The 23,183-nt window shown below is 40.2% G+C and overlaps 1 protein-coding gene across 5 annotated transcripts in view; it reads right to left on the reverse strand.

Annotated features, from left to right (window-relative positions):
• LOC122791042 (myomegalin-like) overlaps positions 1 to 23,183 on the reverse strand; it is a 3,200,315-nt gene that overhangs the window by 1,906,575 nt on the left and 1,270,557 nt on the right. For all 5 annotated transcript variants that reach the window (XM_044058817.1, XM_044058818.1, XM_044058820.1 and 2 more), the window contains exon 21: positions 15,543 to 15,688. In XM_044058817.1, the coding sequence (XP_043914752.1) occupies positions 15,543 to 15,688 (146 nt within the window). The remainder of the gene's footprint in view (positions 1 to 15,542; positions 15,689 to 23,183) is intronic.

Here is a 23,183-nt window from a genome sequence, read left to right on the forward strand (position 1 = left end):
TTGCAGTTTGCTTTCCTGTCATTTAACCAAACATTTTAGTGTGTACTGCTGAGACTGATGTGCATGTAACTAATGTGCGTTACTATAACTGATGGAATAATTAAGATATGGCACTGTGTCCTTTGGTCATTTCTGAAGTCTTTTACATCTCTAAAAATCGGGGATTGTCGGCATGCATATGTGAGGTGTGTGGGCTTCACTAATAATAAGCAATTTCATTTGCAGAAATGGCCGTTTATAGTGTCAGTTAAAATGTAACGCTTCCATTACATGTATTGTACCTCAAGTCTTTTAATTGCATGGCTGGTGATGATCAAGTAGAATATCAGTCACTGTAGTGCTCTTGACCAGGTCATCATGTTTTTCTTTGTGAGACACTGTATGTTGGTTCATTGGCTTGCATTTTGGTATGGTACATACAGCGCTATGCAACTATGGTACTGACGCAAAGCTATCCTTTACTTTCAAAGTTATAATCTGAGACTTTGCTTGCAAACTTTACAGCTGTAATATTTGTTTTTATTCTTTGTAAGTCCAGTTCATCAAGATACATATCAATGAAGAAGAACTTGTAAATTAATGTAAACTATTTTTTCTGGGGAATCACCTCTAACTGCCAGTGTGGGTGTTTCAACTCCAAAATCACCTTACTTAATATAAAATTACCTCTGGGGTGAAAAGGACTCAGTTTCAACAAGCTATATGTCAATGATATGAGACTGTAATGACGCACGTTTGCCATCCAGCTAGATGTACATATCAGTTTCCTGTTAGCCAGCTTTTGCGTTAATTATTTTGAGTCTGCTATTAAGCTTACAGATTGTCTCTCATTTTCATTTTTGATCTATCAGCTGTTTTTGTTTCTTTCCATCTAAGTACTGGTAGAATCTGTCTGGGGAATAGAGTGACTGATAATTTGATGACTTATTGTATATTTCGTACCAGTCTTCAGCCACAATGGATTCAGTACCTTATCTCCAGTAACATAAAAAGGACCTTTCTAGGCTAGCCTGATCCCTACTATAAAATAATGTTCATATGTATGATGTCAGTGAGGCACAACATTTTTTTCTTGACCCATAAAGACATTGCTCACTGCTTTATAACTGACAGTACAATTTAATAACTTGAGTCTAAATCTATCAGATCTTGATTTTATTCTTGTGGCTTCCGTTTGCTTATTGTGTGACTAATTTAGTCTTAACAAAACTAAAGTTCCTGGGTAATCTCCTAAAGCAAATAATTGTGCCTAGTGGGTCTTATCCAATCTAAATTAATTAATAAAAATCAGCCATACAAGCAAATAAGTAAGCCAGAGATGCCTCTGTCTATCTTACCTCCAGCTGCTGTGAATAAATGCACTTACAGCTGGAATTTTAACTTGTGGTTATAAATCAGCAGGCAAGAATTAGCATTTATTTTTTCTTGTCATGATAGCAGCAGTCGGCTACCTAGGACATTATCACTCATGCCTCTGTTTTAAGTGTATGCTGAGGCATTGCTGTATTATAATATGCTTATTACACTGAAGATTTTAATATGAGTTTATTAGGTTGATTAAAGCTTAGATGCTCCATCATGGAGGGACTGTATCTGCCTCAGAAGTATTATATAGTTTCAAGTAAGTATTATATAAGCATATACAATGAGAAAAAGTTGTAGAATGTTTCATTTATGCAAGATATTGCCCAGTGCATGTAAAATTATGATTCGGGGGTGTATGAAAATTGTTGTAGTCTGCATGAGATAAATGACAAAGCTGTTAAGTTAGTTTGCTGAAATGTCAGTTTTGGAGTTATAGGTTATAAGTCAGAGACCGACAGTTATGACAGTGTCTGAAACAAAATGAATTCAGCATCATAACTATGGCAGTTAAACATTTGGACCCAATTTTTTCTTAAGTAATGTGCACCCTTGTCAGTGTCCACCCATGCTTTATTTCAGGTAAGGTAAGAACGTCTTTTGCTGTTCAGACGTTTACAGAATGCGTTCATGCATGGCTTGATGCACAGGGTCGGTGGATCTACAATCTGCCATAATGGCATCACCGCGGAAGATGTTCACCTGTTCAGAAGGGATGGCATTCACCTAACTGAGGAGGGCATTGCGTTGTTCTTGACTAACCTCCACAATGGCGTGAGGACAGCCATGCAAGATTGCTAACATGCAGCTTGTGAGAAGAATGGAAAACACCCATGACCAAGTCGGACCAGTATAGTAAGTAAAACACTATTATGAAATGTGTTGTGTAAAATTAATTTCCCTGTGCTTGGCAAATAACTTATGGAAATTATGATTTTTTTTTTCATATTTTGGTAAATAATTTTGCAAGGGAGCAACTGAATGTGCCAAGTAATATCTCATTTTGAAGACAGTATTGCTGGTTCCAACATGGTAAACGAATTGTGCCTGTATGTTTGACACATGTGCAGATATCAGTTTGTTTGGGACTTAGGTTATGGAAATTATGATTTGTTTTTCATATTTTGGTAAATAACTTTGCAAGGGAGCATCTGAATGTGCCAAGTAATACCTCATTTTGAAGACAGCATTGATGGTTCTAACATGGGAAAATAATGTTGCCTGTATGTTGTACTCATATGCAGATATCAAAGTTTGCTTTGGACATGGGTTATGTAAAATTATGATTTTTTTTTCATATTTTGGTAAATAACTTTGCAAGGGAGCATCTGAATGTGCCAAGTAATACCTCATTTTGAAGACAGTATTGCTGGTTCCAACATGGTAAAAGAATTGTGCCTGTATGTTGGACATATGTGCAGATATCAAAGTTTGTTTGGAATTAGGTTATGGAAATTATGATTTTTTTTTCATATTTTGGTAAATAACTTTGCAAGGGAGCATGTCAGTGTGCCAAGTAATACCTCATTTTGAAGACAGTGTTACTCCTTACAACATGGTAAAAGAACTGTGTCTGTGCACTCTACACATGTACAGATATCACATTTAGTCTTGTACGATTATGAAAATTATACATTTACAATACTTTTCATTATTATGCCCATATCTTTACAAGGGAGTATGGTGATCACACAAATGATGCATCACTTTGAAGTTGACATTCAGATGCACAACTTCTACACTGATATGTAGGCTCTGTCTGTTACAGGTGATGAGATATGCTTTATTTATCAATTATGAAAAATAATATATTAATCATATTTCTGTGAATATCTCAAGAAAGGAACATCACACAGTAATGGTTAAGGTATCATTTTAAAGCTGACATTCCTACTAACAAATTACATTCAAATTGTATGGGTCTGCATGGTACACTGATCAAGATATTATGCTTTGTTTTTCCAAAAAGGTAAAAAAATATGCACAATATCAGCATTCCTTGCCAAATATTTAATAATGACTGATATACGCTATCAACATTTACACTGTTGGAAAGGTCAGTGTCTGCTGAACAACTTTTGCGTTTACATTTTTAGTCTAGCTCTTATAAAGAGTTATGAACATTTGTTTTCTGTATGGTATTACAAATGGATTTTCTGAAAGTGAGCTCAGGCTGCACAGTTGCTCCTATGGTGGAATTAAGCAGGCAGCATTTCCTGAGCTGCTCCGGAGTGAATAAGTTAACTACTTCAGATTCATTTTTCACCTGGTTCAAACGATTTTTGAGTCAGGGCCTGAAACATCAAATTCAGATCCCACTGTGGCGTAGGATCTTTAAAGGGTGGTTTGAGTAGAAAGGTTCCTTTTATAAATACTTTACAAAGACATGAAGAAGCCACTGTGGAATTATCAACTCCAATATGGAAACTGGAAATGGCAACTAACTTTAACAGAGGAGGGACTAGTCCTATCATTAAAAATCGAAGCCAGGAATTCAAGAATTTTAAAGTACTGGTGCTAAAATGGATCAATGTCTTGCTGCTGCCCCCAAAAAACAGACCTTTTCCAAGGCAATGACACTTCCATTTGTAAATTTTTCTAGTGGAAGCTTTGTGAGAAAACAAAAGAATGTGGCATACCAGGGAAGAGAGCTTAGGTTGTCTGGATATCAACAGAATTGAAGAAACCATGCAGTCAACTTTAGGCACAAAATACCCTGGTGAGTCATGTCTGTCTAGTGAGACATGTCATCTGGAACTGGATCCAGGGCTGGTAAATGAGATGAGGCCAAGGGATGGGAAACCAAATTTGTCTAGGCCAGTAAGGGGCAATGAGGATGACTTTGCTCTTCAGTCAAGATGCTTTCTGTAGAACTTTGGGGATTAAGGGAGTTGGGAGATTAGCACAGAGGAGAGCATATCTCGCTGACTCCCCCAGTGGGGGATAAGGACAAAGAACCTGCTCCACTTGTTCAGGGGAGATACAAATAGGTCGTAGTATGGCTGGCCCCACTGGTGAAAAATCATCTCCGTCACTTCCTTGTTGAGAAACCACTCGGGAGTTAGTAGTATGAACCTGCTCAACTTGTCTGTTATCACACTGGATTTACCAGTATGTGCGCTGCTATCAAAAATCACTATGAAGCGATCGTCCACACTCATAGCTTCTCGACATAAGGGGCAAGATCTGGTTACTTGTTTGTTTATGTACCACATTACAGACATTGTCCGTTTGAATCCCAATAGTTCCGGAAGCGAGAGAGTCTTGGAACACCTGCAATGCTGGGAGTACTGCTCTCATTTACAGTACACGGATATGCAGGTTGGCCTCTTTGGAGCATCAAGTGTCTTGGACAGTCTTTCCCAAGAAATGGCCCCCACCTCCACCCGATCTAGGAAACGTGAGTGGCCACTATGGCCTTGGGCTAACAAAGGATGAATGGACTCCTTGTAGTTGGTGGAGAGAGGGGGAGGGGGGAGGAGGACCTAGTCCATCAGTCGGGGCAGACAAAAACGCAAATATTTGACCGACAGGCAGTCGAATCGGTCATTGAAGAAAATATGGAGTCAAACCAGGAATGCCTAGTGTGGAACATTTCCAAACGTGTTTTGAGTATTGATGAACTGAGTGTTTTGAACAAGGGACTGAACTTTATTCCCTCTGCTCATAATGATTTAACTGATATTTTAACTGACATTAAATTGTTTACCCGGAATGTCATGTTGAGACTTGAGCATGGTAACAGTGGTGCAGGCTCGGTGCAGGAAACCTAGTTGTTTCACTCCAGTCAACCATCCCTTGGTGGAAGCTTTTTATAAATTGGTTAAGGATGAGGTTTATAAACAGTTTGATGGTATGGATCGACATTGTAGTAATAGTTGGTCTAATTTAACCCGCAAGGAACTGGGGGCTCTGAAGAGACTACAGAATGATGACACCATTGTTGTTAGACTTGCCGACAAGGGTGGGATGGTGGTAGTGTTGGATAAGGAAGGTTATAAGAGATCCATGGATAGAATGCTTGCTGATGTAAAGTTTTACAGGGTTATCAGTCAAGAAGAGATCCTTGCCATTGAGGCCAGTATCAATAGTATGTCGGCTGACTTAGTGAAGAGCCACATTATCACTGATGAAATGTTTAGATTTTTTGAAGTTGAACATCCCATACCACCAGCTATTCAAGGACTCCCTAAGACTCGTAAAGATGGCAGGGACCCCCCGATGAGACCTATTTTGTCCGGCAGGGGGGTGGTGTACTGAATCCTTTTCCATTTACATAGAGAAATTTCTTAGACCTATGTTGGATTTGAATCAAGTAGTTTTAAAATACACTAAGCATTTTCTTTTAGATTTTCATAATTTTGTTAAAGGTTTGCCCACTGACTTGAATAACTTTTCTTTGTGACCTTGGACGTTCAAGTCCCTTTTTACTGTGATCCCCAATGGACCGGGTGTTTTGTGTATTAAACAATATTTCACTAGACACAGTGGCTATGATGAAAGGAAGATAGATTTAATACGTCTTTTCCTAGAAGTGGTGTTAGAAAATAACATCTTCCTCTTTGACAACACTGTTTATTTGCAACTTGATGGCGTGGCTATGGGCACATCTTGTGCCAATAGCTACGCCAACATGTGCTTGGCCACATGGGAAGAAGATGTGTTATTTCCATTAGAGGATTTTAGGAAGTATATTCCGTTCTATCGCCGCTTTGTGAATGACATTTCTTTTGTGTGGATGGAGGATATGGCTCAACTTGAAGGTTTTGTTTTTGTGATGAACAACCTTATGGATTATCTTAGGTTCACTATGAGTTCTTCCCAGAGAAAGAGAGAAGATTTGGACCTGTATGTTGAGAGGACATGTGATGGTAGTTTTTACACAGGGCTTCACAGGAAGACTTGTTATAGGAACACCTACCTTCATAGATGGAGCATGCACCCCAACCACGTGTTCAAAAATATTGTCAGAGGATGTGGGTATCACGCTTGAATGCGTCAGATATTGGATATGAGGTTGAGATGAATACTCTTACAGAGAGATTTTCGAAGAGGGGTTATAAAAATCATGAGATTGATGAGGGACTACAAGGGATGGATTTGTTGAGGCAAGGACAAGCGAAACCATATTTCACTGACTATCAGGAGGAACATACTTCTCGAACACCGGTGCGTGGTGGTTCGGAAGTTAGAATACCAATGTTTTTTACTAAAGACAATAACAAGATCTATGACATTCTTGATAGACATTGGGGTGTTCTAATGACTAATCCTGAGATTAGGGAGGTAGTAGGAGACAAACCAAGGTTCGGATACAAGAATAAATTGAACCTCAGGAGAATGCTATGTCAACCATTTGACAAGCATGTATCTATTAATGATGAGAACTTGGGTACAGTACCTTGTGGTCAATGCAATTTTTGTGAGAGTATAAATACAAGTGGGCTGTCTGTGCATCCAGATACCGGACGCAAGTATGTGTTCTCTTGTCTGGCCAATTGTACGACTTCCAATGTGGTTTATCTTGCGGTCTGCATGACCTGTAGTTCTTTCTATGTTGGCAAGACGAACAGGTTGCTCAAGAATAGGATCAGGGAACATCTCTATGCCAGAGTACAATCTCCTAACAATGCTTTAGCTAAACATGTTTTGGCTACAGGTTTGGATCATTATTTTAAATTTATGGTCATCGATACTATTGTACCCATTGCCCGTGGAGGTGACATCAGGAATGGCACTGAAAAAAGGGAGATGAAGTGGATCCTAAGGTTTAGAGCTGACCAAGGGAGGGGCCTCAATGAGAGGGCATCATTGAAGCCTGTACTTAGATCAAGAGCGTTGAAAGTGTCTTAGCCCTATGGGACTTGCATTAACTTTGCCTTGTTATGTGTTAAATTTTAGAATTGTCATTTTTTTTATTTGGTATTTTTTTATATATATTTTTTAATTTTGCATTTAGCAGTCTCACCTGTATATTTTATTGGTTGTCAGCTTTGCAAGATGTTATATAGTCTTATAGTAGAATGTAGTGTCTCTGAATATGTGTATGCCTTTTTAAATAGTAATGGTTTCTATAATAATTGCCTTTTTAGCTGTGAGTATTTAAATAATGACCTTTGGTATGTGCTTTTGAAGGTCTGATGAAGCGGAATGTGAAAGCGCTTACCTACTGTGCACAATTAAACCCGTTTTTTGCGAAGTGAGTTCTGGCGTTTATTCAAGTCTGTGGCTGTCTTTGCTGCCTACTTTAGTTTGGACTCCTTGTAGTATTTGATTAGAGTGAATCCACCACCAAAGGTACTTTTTGCATGCCTGAGTTATACTGATCTTGGTGGACATAAGATGATGTACAATGGACCACTGGGTTGCTAATGCCCACTGAAGGATTCTTGAATGGTATCTTGTGAATGAACTAGAACCACTGCTACGGACATTCTTCCCAGTGTTTGTAAAATCAGATGAGCTAAAATGAGAAAAGATTTGAATTATTTTCTTGACTTGGAAAAGAACAGTTTGTACCCTTGACAAAGGGAGAGAAGCTGTCATTGATGTTGTGTTGAACAAGGCCCCTGTGAATTCTAATGTTTGAGATAGTTCCAGTTGTGGGTTGTTGTGGCGGATTGTAATTCCTAGACTAGAACAAAGCCGGAGTATATAGTTTCGAGCTGTTATCAGAAGATGCTTGGCTGAAGTGGTTATGAGCTGGTCATCTAGATAGGGAAACGCTCAGAATCCCTGCAATCTTGACTGAGCTACTACTACTGCCATGCATTTGGTGAACACGCTGGGGGCTGTGGTGAGACCAAAGGGCAGTGCACTGAATTTGAAATGACTGGCTCCCGTCACCTGGGCCGTATGTTCATTTTTATATAATAGTACACATCCTGGAGATCTGTTGAGCACATCCAGTCGCCCTTGTGCAAGAAAAACAATATGGACTGAACCTTGACCATCTGGAATTTGGAATGCTGCACTGATTTGTTCAGAATACCGAGATCCAAACCTGATCTCCAGTCACCTGTTTTCTTTGGCACTAAAAAGAATCTTGAGTAAGTTCTGGATCCTTTCTGGTCTGGGGGGACTTCTTGGATGACTATCAGCTTTTTTATTTCTACAGCCATTGCTTTGCTCTGACTGGGTGGATCATCAGGAATTTTGTTTACTGATGGAGATGGAACAGAAAATGGAATTATATAACCTCTGGAAAAAATCCTCTGCACCCAAGTATCTTTTGCAATGTCTAGCCAGACTCTCTAGTGCAGGAATAAATGACCCTCCTGACTGCCTCCAGAGGTGCGCACAATTGAGCCTCCTTTCAGGAGCACTGATAAGGGAAAGAATCTCTGGACCCTAGCTCTGCAGGCCTTCTCTACCTCTTCTACGGCATCTTCTGTTAAGAGTTCCCTACTCTGCTCTTGGGGGAAACTCTCTCCATGTGGATCACGGAGTGGACCCTGGGATTTCCTGAACAACATTTTTTTACCGCCTTGTCGATTCCTTGAAAAGGATCTCTGAAGAGTCGGAAAATGTACGTCCACTTCAGACAGGGTCTTGCCATTTTGCTCACACCTGGGGTGTGTCTAACCTTAGGGAAAAATAATGAACTTCAAGGGAAATTAACCTCATGAAAGTATCACAGATGGCTAGAAGAGTGGCCAGCTGGGAAGAAAACTTGTGGTACTTAGAAAGGGATTTGGAAAGTTCTTTACTCAAATCTCTTTGCAGCCAAGTGAAATGTGCCAAGTAGTTCAGTGACCATACGGCAAAGGTCACATAAATGGGCTTCCTGAATCTGTCCAATACTCCAGACTCTCTGTTAGGGGGATGGACAGAGACGCTCTTGCTCAGCTAGCGTTTTCTTCTTGGGTATCACCACAAAATGGCATCAAAAGGGACCGCTTTGCTCCAGTAGGGCCTGTCCTTAACAGGAGTAATGAATTTATCAGGATGATGGTGGATGGGTTCTACACTACCCGGTTCCTTCCACACCAAGTGAGAAACTAGATCTTTAAGCTCATCAGCTAGGAGAGTCAGCCAAGACGTAGAAGGTTGGATCCAAAAGCTTCCAGGAACAATGACACCCCCTGGGAAGGGGTACTGAATGGAAATTCACCTGTCAAAGGATCTCCTTTGGAGACATCTGGTGGAGACCTTGGGGACCTCTCCCCTTCATCAAAGTCAGTGTCTTTAGTGAGCGACTTCTGAGTGGAGTCTATGTCCCTCCTCTTGCACATTCTCTTGCAGGGGACCTCCTCAGTGGGACAGTCTGGTGAGGTGTTCGAAAAGAGGGGAAGTCCTCAAGGAGGACTGTCTGGACACTTGCTAGGGCTGGCTGTCACTGTAAGATAGATCTGCGAGGATCACAGCTCAGACTTGATGATGGCAGGGCTGTAGGATCCGAAAAAGGAAGAGTAGCCATGTCTCTTGTATGAGAGAAGACCCTTTTTATCACTTTGAAGGCAGAAGGACCAGGAAAAGCCATAGCTGGCCACACCAATGCCAATGCCTTCAACCTACCTGGATACCTGACCCAGAGAGGGAGTCGGACCCGAACTGTCCAATGCCAAAGCCATGAGAGGCAGGAATGGCTCCGACAACCTTGGAGTCAAACCAAGCCCTCAGGACCAGGCAATGACACTTCGGTTCCGTGACTCAACCTGGTCCAAAGAAATAAGTGCCAGAGTCAAAGGCCTTTCTTCAGATCTGATGCTAACATTCCCTGGGCTCTCAGATCTGATGGCTCAGAAATCGCCAGCCAGATCAGATAAAGATAAATCACAGTGTGGGAAATGGAGAGGAGGCTCAAGGATCTGATGGGAGATGGAGCTGGGATAAATTACAACCCTAACACAACAGAAATAAAAAACTAAAAAAAAAAAACTAAAGGTAAGAGGAAGAAGGGAGTACAACAGAAAAGGCCATAAGAAACTTACCAAGGAAAATTACACTCACTGTAATTTAAATCAATCCCAAAGCCAGGAAAAGGATCAGTGCCTGTTGCAATAAGGTGGCAAACAAGATCTGAGGTATTGCAGGGTGACAGGGCATTGTGGGTAAAGGGAGGAACTCGAGAGTTGGATCAGAGAGTCTAGTAAATGCGGCAAAGCCAGATCTGAGGTCAGATCCAAGACCCATCAGTTGAGAAACGAATGAAAAGGACATCAGATCATAGTACTGTTTTACAATATAATCTTTCTCCAGAGAAAGAATGCAAAGTTCGGGTGGGGTTTGACTCGTAAGCTGCTGACCATATAAACTTTGACTGTTTGTGTTTCTAAGGAAGCAAATGCAAGAAGTTCTTCCATATGAACATTAAATACTAGGAACCAAATATTCAGTTGGAAGATAAGAAATGCTGACCAAGTTTCTTGAGGTGCTCTCCTAGCCTGGTGCAGGATAAGCCCCCCCCCCCCCCCAAAAAAAAAAAACAGTGTGCAAGCTGAAAAAAGAACTACCAAAAGTCTGCCAACTACAGAAAACTCACACTAACAGATCTGAGATTTTTACCTTCTCCTACAGTTTTGTCTATCAGTTTAATTTCACCCCAGCAGGATTTGACTTTTCAGCAAGCATGTCAGGTTCAGAACCCTTCCTTTACAGTCTACACCTTACAACTCTAAGGTTGATGCTTTGAGTTTTTCTTTTCTTTTTTTTCACCTAAAATAATGCAATTTTTTTAAGCAGCAGCTTTTCTACTGCTTCTTTTGAAGCAGTCTGCTTTGTTGCCTTAAAGTTTCCCTACTGGTAAACCAGTTTTGGCGTTCATTTCTGAAGATAGCTTCTTAATAGCAAGATGTGATGTGTAATTATCCTTCCTTCTGATTTTTTTTAAGCAAGCAAAAGTTTCATTTATACTAATCATTCCTTTAATGTACAAAATTATGTTTTCCACTGGACTTAACCAGGAGGCAAGTTTCTATACTGACAAAAATAATACAAAAGACTGTCCAGCTTTTCTGCGCAAGATGTTCCTGGTACATGAAGATGACTGCTTGAGATGTGTCCTGGGTGTTTGTAGGCAACTGGTTGCTTATGTTTTGGCAATGTGCACATCTGAAAAATTTTAAGCTGGCCCTCACAGGTGATCTCAGCAACTGTACTTTTTTGGCTTGGCAGACAACATGGACATATCTAAGCGTAACCACTACCTGCTATATCCAATTATTCTACTAAGCAAAAAGTTTGATACCTCAGTATTGGAACCCAAGTAATTTACTTAAAAGAAAAAAAATTACAGATTTGGTTTCTGTTTTGCCTGAAGATGAACAAGTAATATGTATAAGGGAAGATTAAAGTAAAGGTTAATTAATAAATTTAATTTATTTATTTGACATTTGTTAACCGAGATGATCTAACTGGGTATAATCCTTTTTCAGTGGAGGCCCAGGGAGAAAATCTCCAGAGACAATAGTAAAATTATAATGAGATACAGTAAAAGACAAATATTTATAAACATTAACAATATCAGCAGTAATAAATATATCTAACTAAAAGAAAGGAGTAAGGAGATAGAGAAGATTACAGACAAGCAATAGGATGATAGTAGGAAGGAAGCAGAGGTAGAGTAGGGGAGGAGCTCAAGTAGGATGATTACAGAGACAAGACCCAATAGGATGACAGTAGGAAGGAAGCAGAGGTAGAGTAGGGGAGGAGCTCAATTAGGATGATTACAGAGACAAGACCCAATAGGATGATAGTAGGAAGGAAGCAGAGGTAGAGTAGGGGAGGAGCTCAAGTAGGACGATTAGAGAGACAAGACCAGATACTATTAAGATACAATTTTAGTGTTTTTTTTTAATTCATGGACATTTGAGATATTTCTCAAGGGTAGAGGAAGTTTATTTCAATGGGAGGCAAGAGAAAAGATGAAGAGATGCTGTCCAATATTTTTATTAGGTTTATAAATTTGAAAGATGTTGATCAGAACTTCTGAGAGATCAATGGGGGGGGGGTGTAAAGACAGGAGTGCTGAGAGACTAGGGCATTTGTTGGGTTTGTTCAGTATGGAATGAATAACTCAAAGTGGAGAAAATAAGAGTTGGTTAGGAAACTTTATCCAGTTAAGAGACTTCAGAGCTAGACAATGATGAGATTTGAAAGACTGGTTGGAAGCGAGTCTGGCTACTTTATTATAGGTAGACTCTAATTTGAAAAGGAGAGAAGACTGAAGATTAGTTAGGATTTGTGAGCCATAAAAGAGATTAGGAAGAAGGAAGGCATGGACGAATGAGATTCTAGCATCCAGGGTGAGGAACCTTTTATTTCTATACAATAAACCAAGCTTTTGGTGAGTTTTCTTAATACAGTGATGTACATGTAGGTCAGATTTGAGCTGATCATCTCTGGTCACACCAAGGAGCTTAGTATGAGTTTCAGGGGAAAGGATAGTATTATTTAGCGAGGAGATGGTAAATGATTTCATATGGTAAAGGGATTTTGGAAGGAAAAGGAGAAGTTTAGTTTTTTGGGGGGGGGGTTAAGCATGAGTTGATTATTAGATAGCCAGGATTCAGTAAGGCTAAATGATTTATGTGACAGACAATAGATCAGTAAGGTTATCAGCAAAAGAGAGAAGTGGAGTCATCAGCAAACTGAACGAGAGAGGACTGGGGACAAGCTTGGTAGAGATGGTTAGTAAAGATGTTAAAAATAATGTTAAATGGCTGTTTTAGTACCAATATTTAGGCAAAATGCAGCCACAGAATGGAGATAAACTCTATAAAGTTTCAGTTAGGTAAGGGCCAGGTTTCAAGAAACTTGCTCTCAATGTAAGGCTCATCTACAAAGCTCATTTACACAGACAGTCGTTTGGAACTGGACCCTAAATGTGGGTGTCCTGAAAAATGCTTTAGTGGCTACTTAAAACGTTGCTAAAGAAATTAATGAATGCATTGTTCACTTGCATACCCCCCCCCATGCCTTTCCTTAGTCTCTTTAGGTAGGTGTACAACAACCCCTAATTCTATTGGGGTTGTGCTGGCAGCTGAAATGGCATTGAAAATTGAGACTTTGGATCAAAGACAGTATTACTATTACCCAAGAAAGACCCTGCCATTTGCTACTTTGATCAATATGAACATTTAGAATGGTATTTTTTTTTCATTGTATTCCACTAAGGTCTTGTTTAATTTTGAGATTTAAATGTTATTTTTTCTGTTAATAAATGTGTCATAATAAAAATGACCAGCTTTTTTTTTTGTTCTATAGTACAAGCACATTAGGTAAGACTAACAGTAATGACAATGAGAAAGTAGCATTTAACCAGAAAAATCAGAGATCTGTTTAAGACAGGCTGCCACAATTATAGGGATAGTCCATTGGGCCAAGAAGAGCCAGTTTTCAATGGAGTCCTGGGGAGAAAAGCTCCATGAACAATAATGTAATATGAAGACAATGCATTTAGATGTATGTAATACTATTAAAGAACAATGGTATTACAACACAACATGACAAAAAATCCACGATTGCAGTGACAATACAGTCAAAAAAGCAAAAGGTAAAATTAACACACACACACAAATAAGTCAATTAAAATAAGAAAAATCCATTCCTGTTAGATTTGTTACAATGTGAAATAACACAGGGTTGACATTATAGTTTTACATGAAATCGTAGCAGAGTTAAAGTAGGACAGGGGGATAAGAGGTGTTAATTGTTGAATGTAAGAAGGGTGGGACTATAAGAAAAAAAAGTAAAGCAAGAGCAGGAGTAAATGAGAAAAATGAAGATGGTCAGAGAAGGTCAGTATGATGAAGAGAAAAGGGAAGTACAGGAATGTGAGAAATGGGGAAAAAAGAGGGGAGTCATGCGGGATGACTGCAGGAACATTCCCAGAGGGTTTTGAGATGGGAATGAAGCAGGGTCTTAAATGTAGAGTGGTTGTCTGTAGTACGAATAAGAGGTGGCAGGGAGTTCCAGAGGCGAACTTGGGAAAAGGATAGTAGGTGTTTACCTGGAGGATGAGCAGGCTTGTGTAGTTCAAGCAAATTCTGGTTATTGGATCTTAGAAATCTGTTATTGTCTAGTGAAGCCTGTTACCAACTTTTACATATATCGGTAAAGCTTTTACAAGACTTCACCTTCTCAGTCCTGCCTAATATTACAAATTGAATATGTAATCCAAAGCAAGATGGAACTTTGCTACTGCTTTGGTCCAAGGAAGCTCAGCAGGAGTCTCCATCTCCCTCAGCAGGTCACACTTTGGTATTGTACATTATATATAATGGAGACTAAGACAAAGATAGATCAACTTGCAATGGAAATCGATATTGGACAACCTTTACTTGGTCTCAGAAACAGCATTCACACCCTCCTTCAACTTCCTGTTTACTAGGGGCCTTCCATGAATGTGTTTGAAGTGAATGACAGATAGGGTTCTTGGAGACGACATGGCTGTTTACGCAGTGGGCTTGCACGCCTGGAATGTTAAATGCCTCTCTGCTGTGATGTTATTTGGATGCGGACATATTTGCATTATTAAGACAGGCAAGTCTAAACACACACTACATTAAAAGTTTACAGTTAGGGACACAGATGGGCTACTATTCATTTACTGATTTTACATTAGCACACATACATATACATGCCCTCTTACCAGTCACTCAGATATTTTCCTAAAGTGCTATTCAAGAATTCTAAAACTGCAGCTTTCCATACAAAAATGAGACGAGTAGTAAAATGGGCTCTGAAAAGTGAAACCTTTGATTAATGCTGCTTAAATTTATGTAACACAACACAGAGGCTAAATGTTCTAAATGCAGACAGCACTAAAACATTCTGGTCATTAATGCAACAAAAAACTGAACTATGTGATGAATGATAATGAGGCAAAATCAAAAAGAGAATGATACATGACAAAGTCTGCATGATTAGTTTTACAGAAGCAACTGAAAAACTGAATTTTGATATTAAACATTCTGTTCTTTTGTAGTGAAGTTTCTCTGAACCATACTGTGAAAAACATCTTTTACATCTTGAGCTCTAAGTAACATGATTTAAGAACAAGCTGTATTTGACTTTTACTTGAGTTTCACTACATAAAAGTGTAAGTTATCTCCTTCATGAAGGAGAAAACCTAAAGTAGGCCCAGGAGGGCTTCAAGACAACTCTGTTACATGCCAAGCATGTCGCTTCCTAATTTTACTGCAGTACAAACACAAGAACTGCATACAAATAGCTACCTTCATTTCATTTTGTTTCTGGAGAGCACAGTTCAGCTCATCAGCTCTACGAACCAGCTCATTCTTCATAAAGGCCAACGTTTTATCTGTAGATCTTGTGGAACTACTGTCTCCATCTTCTGCATTCTGATAGGTGAACTGATGGCCTACAAAATAAAGATTCAGAATTACTTTATCAGAAACATCATAAAACATTCACCAACTTAACATACACCTAAAAGGCTACAGAGGAGATTCAACTAGCACACTACACTTCATATTGAGTTCATTCAATTTAAATTCTTTACACAAAAAAAAACTGTTAAAATGACTGCAGATATCACTTTATACCACTTTTATATTTGAAAATAAATTAATAAAATATAAGAAATGGAAATTTGTGGCACAAGCAAAGACTACAGATGGAAAATAAAATATGACAAAGGTAAGGGAGTAGGAAAGATAATGGGGGAAAGAGTGGGGGGTGATAAAGGAGAACAGAAAATTAGTATGAGAGAACAGGGAAAAGAAAACATAGAAATGACCACAGGAGAGACAAGAAAGTGAGAGGAAATGCAGGATAAAACGGGCAAAGGACCAGTGGGAATGAGGATGGCAGAATGGGTGAAGGTGATGAGGGGGGAAAAGGGAGGAAAGATGTTTTTTCTCTTTTTCCTGTAAAAGAAGGTTAATAAAGATATTTTAATACATTTACACAATAAAAGATCAACAGAGAATTCTAACCTTCGTTTTAATGGAAATGAAACTTCATACATATTTTGGAATTCAAACAAGTTAAGAAACAGCTATAAACAGAATAAAATACAATTTTGTGCATAATAACTAAAGACACTAGCAAGACAAATTAATTTGAAGATAGAAAATTAATGCATTAATTATGACGTGGAATAAAATATACTGTCCTTTTCAGAATATAGTAATTAAAATAATTTAGCTCTCAAAATATTTGTATACATTACAAAATGCAAGCCTTATGCCAAATAAAAAGCCACAGATAACTTTTTTTTAAAGATCATATAAGACATTGGAATATAACAAGTTTAGCTTGTCCAGATACAAAAAATCATGCAATAGCATAGGTGTTGAAGGTACTAATGTTACAAATGTGAATTATTACAATAACTTCATTTATGTTCTAATAAACTACTGCTGCAGTAGCCTAATTTTTCTGGGTTACATTGCCCAGAATACGACCACTGGACAGCTTTCAAAGTTTCAGGGCATCTTCAACAAGCCCTAACAACTAGAGTTTGAGCAAAGCAATATAAATATATGAATGACAAAAGATTTAGAAGCTTCTTGCTACAAGAAGGAAACCTAGATACCTGAAAAGAAAATTCACCAAATAAATATGTAACTATACACAGAAGTATATTCATCTATACCATGTGGTAAAATACCAAAAGCAGAATAAAAGGATGGAGAACTACTGCAACAGCGATATGTTACAACATTTACCGTTATGTTAAGTTTACTTAATCAACTGTACTATGTTCAACATCTGACCACTGTTGCAGTAGCCAAAAATGTATTGGTAGATCACTTTACTTTTGGATTATATGGTGGGAGGAAGAAATGAAAGAAGCAAAGAGCGCCTTGAGAATGGTCCTAGAAAAGTTTAGTCTGGACAAGGAAAAGGGATCCAGTTACAATGCTTTCTAAAAGTAAAAGAGGACTAAGATGCTGCCTCTAGAATGCTCCTAGAGTTCATCCCTTTCCAAAAAAGCCACTAAACATTGTGAGCCATGATCATGCCTGGATGTGACTTATGGTGAAAACAGCAAAAAGACATGGAATGGGACAACCATCTAGATATTGCTAAGTTTTTGTTTTTTATTTTTTTTGGTTCTGGAGCCAATAGAGAGACTAGCTCAAGGTAAACTCCAAAACTACTTTAGACATTAAAACAGAATTAAAAGCCTACTTATCCATTTTCTCATCACGCATTCAGTGCAGTCATCATATGCATGGTGTATAATGATCTTCTGTTGGACCTCAGAGTTCCTTACATTCAGTGGTATTAATAGGCTGTTCGCTCTACATTTGGCAGATTCCTTCAGCTCCAGGATTAGTACTTACAATCAAGTCAACATTAACTATTTCACACACCTGCCAAAATCACATCCTTAACATTTTCTGGAATGCAGTAGTGTACTTCCTAGATTTACAGTCACCTTTATTTACAATGATTACCTTGTCCCTCTCACTCTCATCATGTGTCTGGGCATTTGTCTATTTTTATTACTCTCCTCCTCCTCCTAAATCTCCAAATTTCTCTTCCTCAGGGCAGTACATTGGTCTTCTCTCTTCAATTAGTTTCCTCAACATGCAAAGGTTCTCCTACTTGGGCTTTTCTTCTTGATTCCATCATAGTTTTAGCCCCCTCCCCCCAATGCTGCTACATTCTTACTCTTTTACTTCATCTTGAATTCCTTCTACAAACACTGAAATAAAAAAAGTTTCTTTGTTAGCACTATACGACTAGCTCTTTAGCTTTCATACTTCCTCGCAGTCCCAGAATTTGTGTCCCTATATGCCTGCCTCCCTTTCCATCTCCAGCATGCCCTTATTCATTGCTAGGAACACCCTTGCAAGTCCTGTAGAGTTAGAAAAGTATTTATGGAGACATTTCCTTGTGAAGCTTCAAAATTTCTGGGATTTAGCCACACATCTAAGGAGCTTTAATTTCTCTTCCCATTCATTTTCTTTAATATCTTCTCCAGTTCTTCTATCCAATTCATCTGTATTTCCTCCATAATGTCTAATTTTATTTTGGATCCAAAATATTCTCTATTTTCACCCCCCCCCCCCAATTCTCCTTCCTTCTCCTCTCCTCTGTTTCTTGCATCAGTTGTGGTGTGTGCTGACCCCTCTCATTTGTCTCCAATATGCAGATATCTATTTTTTTGCTCCTTGATCAAATTCTAGATGCCTGTTAAACTTGTACCTCTCTTGAAATTCTTCCCAGTGTTTTAATCCTTTGTCTTATTTGTATTTGGTAACAAAATTATTATTCACTTCTATGTTTACCATACATCTGTATTTATTACTGTAACAGTTCTGTACTAATTTACTGTATAAATCATCCTGCACAGATTTTCTCTGGATATTCTTCCTGAGTATACATTCTGCTGCTAACAAACTAAAGTTTCACTGTTCATTAATCAGCCCTATTACACAACTCAGCACAATATTTCTCTGAGCTGCACGCTGCCTCTACTCAGCTCTAAGGCAAATAAATATCACTAGAAACTAAGCAACTTAAATCCTATTCCAGCAGAGAAAAAAAATATAGCTGTGTACACATCATAAATATAGATGCTTGAGTGTATTCACTGTTGCAGTCCTGACTGTTGGGAATTCCTGCCGTGAAAGCCCTTGGCCAGCCCAACTACCAAAGAAATCACCTCCCAGGCTGGCAGATGCCCTTACTGACGTCAGTATGTTCAGGTATACAGGAAGCCAGCCAGCATCATCACTTCAGTATTTTCTTGACCTGCTTAGGAGGAGCCCCCAGGTGTAACCTAGAAGGACCAGGTTAGTGTGGATCCAAGGAAGTCCCAAGTGTGCCTAAGGTGGGCCAAGGTAGAGTGGACCCAAATCAGGGTTGGAAGGTGTAGGGCCCTTGGTTGATTCTAGTAGCCTACCTAGTAGGCTGAAGGGGTAGGTGGGAGGGAAAGAAGACTGCAACAGTGAATACACCAACATCGACATTTATGACAAATGTACACAACTGTAGTATGTTCGTGTTTCACTGTTGCAGTCCTGACTGCTAAGAAAATTCTCAAAGCTTTAAAGAGGGTGGAAGGAAATTAAGGAGAGGAGAGAATTCCCTGCAGAACTGCACATGCAAAACCTGCTCTAGACTCGGAAAAGGTTTCCAGGTGTAGTGCCTAGTGAAGACATGCACAGAAGACCAAGTGGTTGCCTCCAAGATATCCTTAATAGATGCCCCTTTGAGGAATGCTGCAGAAGTAGCTGTGGCCCTAGCAGTGTGACCAAATCAAATGAAAGGGCTTTCTGTCATAACGGCTGTAACAGAAAGAGATGTGGTGAGAAATCCACTTGGAAATAGTCTGTATAGAAGCTGATTTTCCTTCAGAGCATGTGGCAAAAGTAATGAACAGCTGATCTGTTTTCAACGATTTAGTCCTGTCTGGGTAGAAACATAGCATCCTATGTACATCAAGCAAGTGCAGTGATCTTTCCCCTGTGTTTTAAGGGTTGAAGAAGAAAGCAGGTAGATGAATAGCCTGATTCGGACACATTAGTAACCACTTTAGGCATGAAGGATTACTTTGGAGGGAAACCCTGTCTTTATGGAAGAGAATGAAAGGCTCCACTGCCATTAAGGCCTGCAATTGTGAGACCCTCCTGTCCAAAGTGATAGCCAGTATTAGGGTTGTTTTCCAGGTCAGAAACTTTAAGGTGGTAAAGGCTGCAGGCTCGAAAGGAGGTAAAGTTAACTTTTCTAGGACAAAGTTGAGGTCTCAAGGAGGGGTAGGTTTCCTCGTAGGAGCCTAATTTGAATAACTCCCCATGAAATTGCTTCAGCAAAGGGCGGGAATAAATTGGAAGATGACTAGGAATGTGGGTAGAGATGTCTGAGGCATGTATCTTGGTGGAAGAATAAGAGACCCTTCTCCACTAGGTTGGCCATGTACTCCAGAATGTTAGGAATGTTAACAAAATTTGGGTGAAGCCACTGCTTCTGACATTAAACTGAGAATCTTTTCCATTCGGCCGAGTAAGATTTTCTTGTGCTAGACCTTCTAGTCTTTTTTAAAATGGTCTGTACCTGCCGACTCAAGCTGCAGTTGCAATAGGGCGCTGTTGAATAAATCAGGCTGAGTCAGAAGGTTGGGGTGCACAATCCTCCCCTTGTCCTGGGTGAGGAAGTCCACCTTCTGTGCTTATGAAGGCTTTTGACTGGTGAGCTTGAGGAAGAGAGGGAGCCACTGCTGCCTGGGCCAGTCCAATGCTATCAGGATGGCCCTTGGGCCCTCCTCCCTGATCTTCAAAAGCACTAGAGACAACTGGGGTAGTGGTGGGAAGGCATAAATGAAGTGTGTCCAAGGGAAGAAGGCATCTGTTCTCCATGCAGATTTCTGCCTTGTCCTGGTGCAGAACTTCTCCAGGTAAGCTCTGTCCTTGCTGGCAAACATGTCCACCTTGGGGACCCCCATTGCTGTCTTATTGTGTGGATAACTTCCCAATGGAGATGCCATTTGTGGGGGTCTGTCAGATTCCTGCTGAGGTGGTCTGCCAGGATATTCACTTCATCTGACAGGCATTGCACCATGAGGTGCAGGTCTAGGGATTGTGCTGTCTCCCATATTTGCAGGGCACAGGGGGTAGGAATGCATCCCTCCCTGCCTGTTTACATAACAAATGACTGTGGTATTTGTCTGTCTGTACTGCCATGAGTTCTTTCCAATTTGTGTGCATCCTTCTGTGTTGAGCAGGCCATAATCCTTCAGTTTGGAGGTATTGGGTGTGAGCCCCCCATGCCATCTCCGAGGCATCTGTGGTGTGGATTTGGCCCTGAAGCAAGAGTCTGAAAGGTAGGCCCTGATTTTGGGTACAAGCCTGTGCCCACCATGCAGACTCCTGCTTGAGGCAAGGTATCAGGGTTATTTGGGTGTCCAGTGACAGAGCTCTGGCACCACAGGCTCTTCAGGTACCACTGTAGCTTCCTCTTGTGCATCCTGGCTAGGGGTACCACAAAAATGAGAATACAGGATGCCATGAACCCCATAGCTCTAAGGAATTCCCTGGCTGTGATGCTTTGATTTTCCTGTATTTGTAGGAAGTAAATGGTTAAACAGGTGACCCTCTCTGGGGGGAAGAAGACTCTCTGGAGGTAAAAGTCCAGGAAAACTATCTGTTTGGATGGGACCACGCTGGATTTGAGGTTTACAGTGAACTCCAGAGAAGTCAGTAGGTCCGGTGTGAATTTCAGATCTTTTTTGATCTTTGGAATGTCTGCAGCTTGTATTAGGCAATCTTCCAGGTAAGGGCAAATCTGGACTCCTTTGGTTCTGCAGAAAACAATGACCAGTGCCAAGCACTCTGTGAAAACCCTTAGAGTAGTAGACAACCCATAGGGCAGAGTTAAAAACTGACAGCGGCAGGAGCTTGCTCTGAAGCAAAGAAAGCTTCTGCGTGATGTTTGAATAGGAATGTGTAAGTAGGCATCCCTTAGGTCTATTGAGACCACAAAGGCCTGACATGTAATCATGCGTGGTAATTTGTGAAGTGTCAGCATTTTCAACTTTGGTATCCAGGGGAACTGATTTAAGCTGGACAGGTCCAGAACAGAGTTGCCAACGTCCTTTTCTTGGGAGTAGGCATAACCTTGAATAAAAGCATTTCCCTTTTTGTTCCTCTGGAACTGGCTTCACCTTTCCCCGAGAACACAATCTGTATCTGTTAGAGAGCTTGAGTTTTTTATTTGGGGGTACATTTGGGAAACCAGAGTATACTAAGGGGTCTTTGGAAGTGAGCTTGTAACCATTTGCAATAATGTTTAGAACCCACTGGTCTGAAGTAATGTGGGTCCAGTTTTGAAGGAAGTGTGCGTGTCTTCCTCCTAGTTTGGGGGTGGGATGCTGGAGGGCAGGGAAAGTGTCATAACTGCTCTCTGGCTGGGGGCTGTGACCTAGAACTCCCTTGTCTAGGTGTTTCAGAGGACCACTGTCTTGATCTCTGTTGGTGATGCCTTTGCCCGGAAGCTCTGTCCTTTTAAAAAGCCTTCTCTGTTTACTCCTAGGCTGGGTAGCAAATGACCAGTGCTTGGCTGGAAAGTTCCTGCTGAACCCAGGTGACTGAACATGCAGGAAGTCCTTAACTGTTTGCATGCACTTTACCTCGTCTTCCATCTTTCTGATTACTGCTTCAGCTTTTGATCCAAAACGTCTATCTTTGGCAAGGGAGTGTCCAAAAAGTTAGCCTTTATATGATCAGAGAGAGATTACTCCCTAAGCCATGCATGTATCCTAATTAGTGAACCAGTGGCAGCTGCCTTGCAGGATGCCTCCATGGCATCACAGTCACAATGCAAAGAGTGTTTAGCCATCTGGGAAGTGGAGTGACCCAAGTCCAAAAGTTCCTTAGAAAGATTTTTGCCCCCCATGGTTGAAATTTTTTGCTCGAGTTGATCTAGAATGATTTGCTGATATTTCATCATATGGAATTGACAGCTGAGGGCCCTCAGACAGGATAGTGGAGGTGTATACCTATTTCCAAACCTGTCTAGGGCCCTACTCTCCTTCTCCGCGGGCAGGGAATTCTTGGAGACACTGGCCCTAGCCCCTTTAAGGTCCTAAAGTAACAACTTCTGGATCAGCTGAAGGACTTTTAAACTACAAGTTATGTACTCACCATAACGCTTGATGTATGTGGTCCATCTCGCCTCACATTCTTACTCACAGGTTCGGAGCCAAACATCGGTTCCGACTCGGCCAACTTATATTTTTCTAGCACAAAGTCTCTAATTGGCTGGGCTAACCTGGTATCCCATGTTGCACCGCTCCACAACCCCAGATCTAGTTTGCAGCAGCTCATAGTCGCACCTCATGCACAACCACAGTCAAAAGAGTAGGACACTAACCAGGGCAGCAAAGAAAAAAATAACCAATA

The sequence above is a fragment of the Protopterus annectens genome, chromosome 16.part0 (genome assembly GCF_019279795.1).
Source record: "Protopterus annectens isolate FY-2018-M chromosome 16.part0, PAN1.0, whole genome shotgun sequence".
In the NCBI taxonomy this organism is placed as follows: Eukaryota; Metazoa; Chordata; order Ceratodontiformes; family Protopteridae; genus Protopterus; species Protopterus annectens.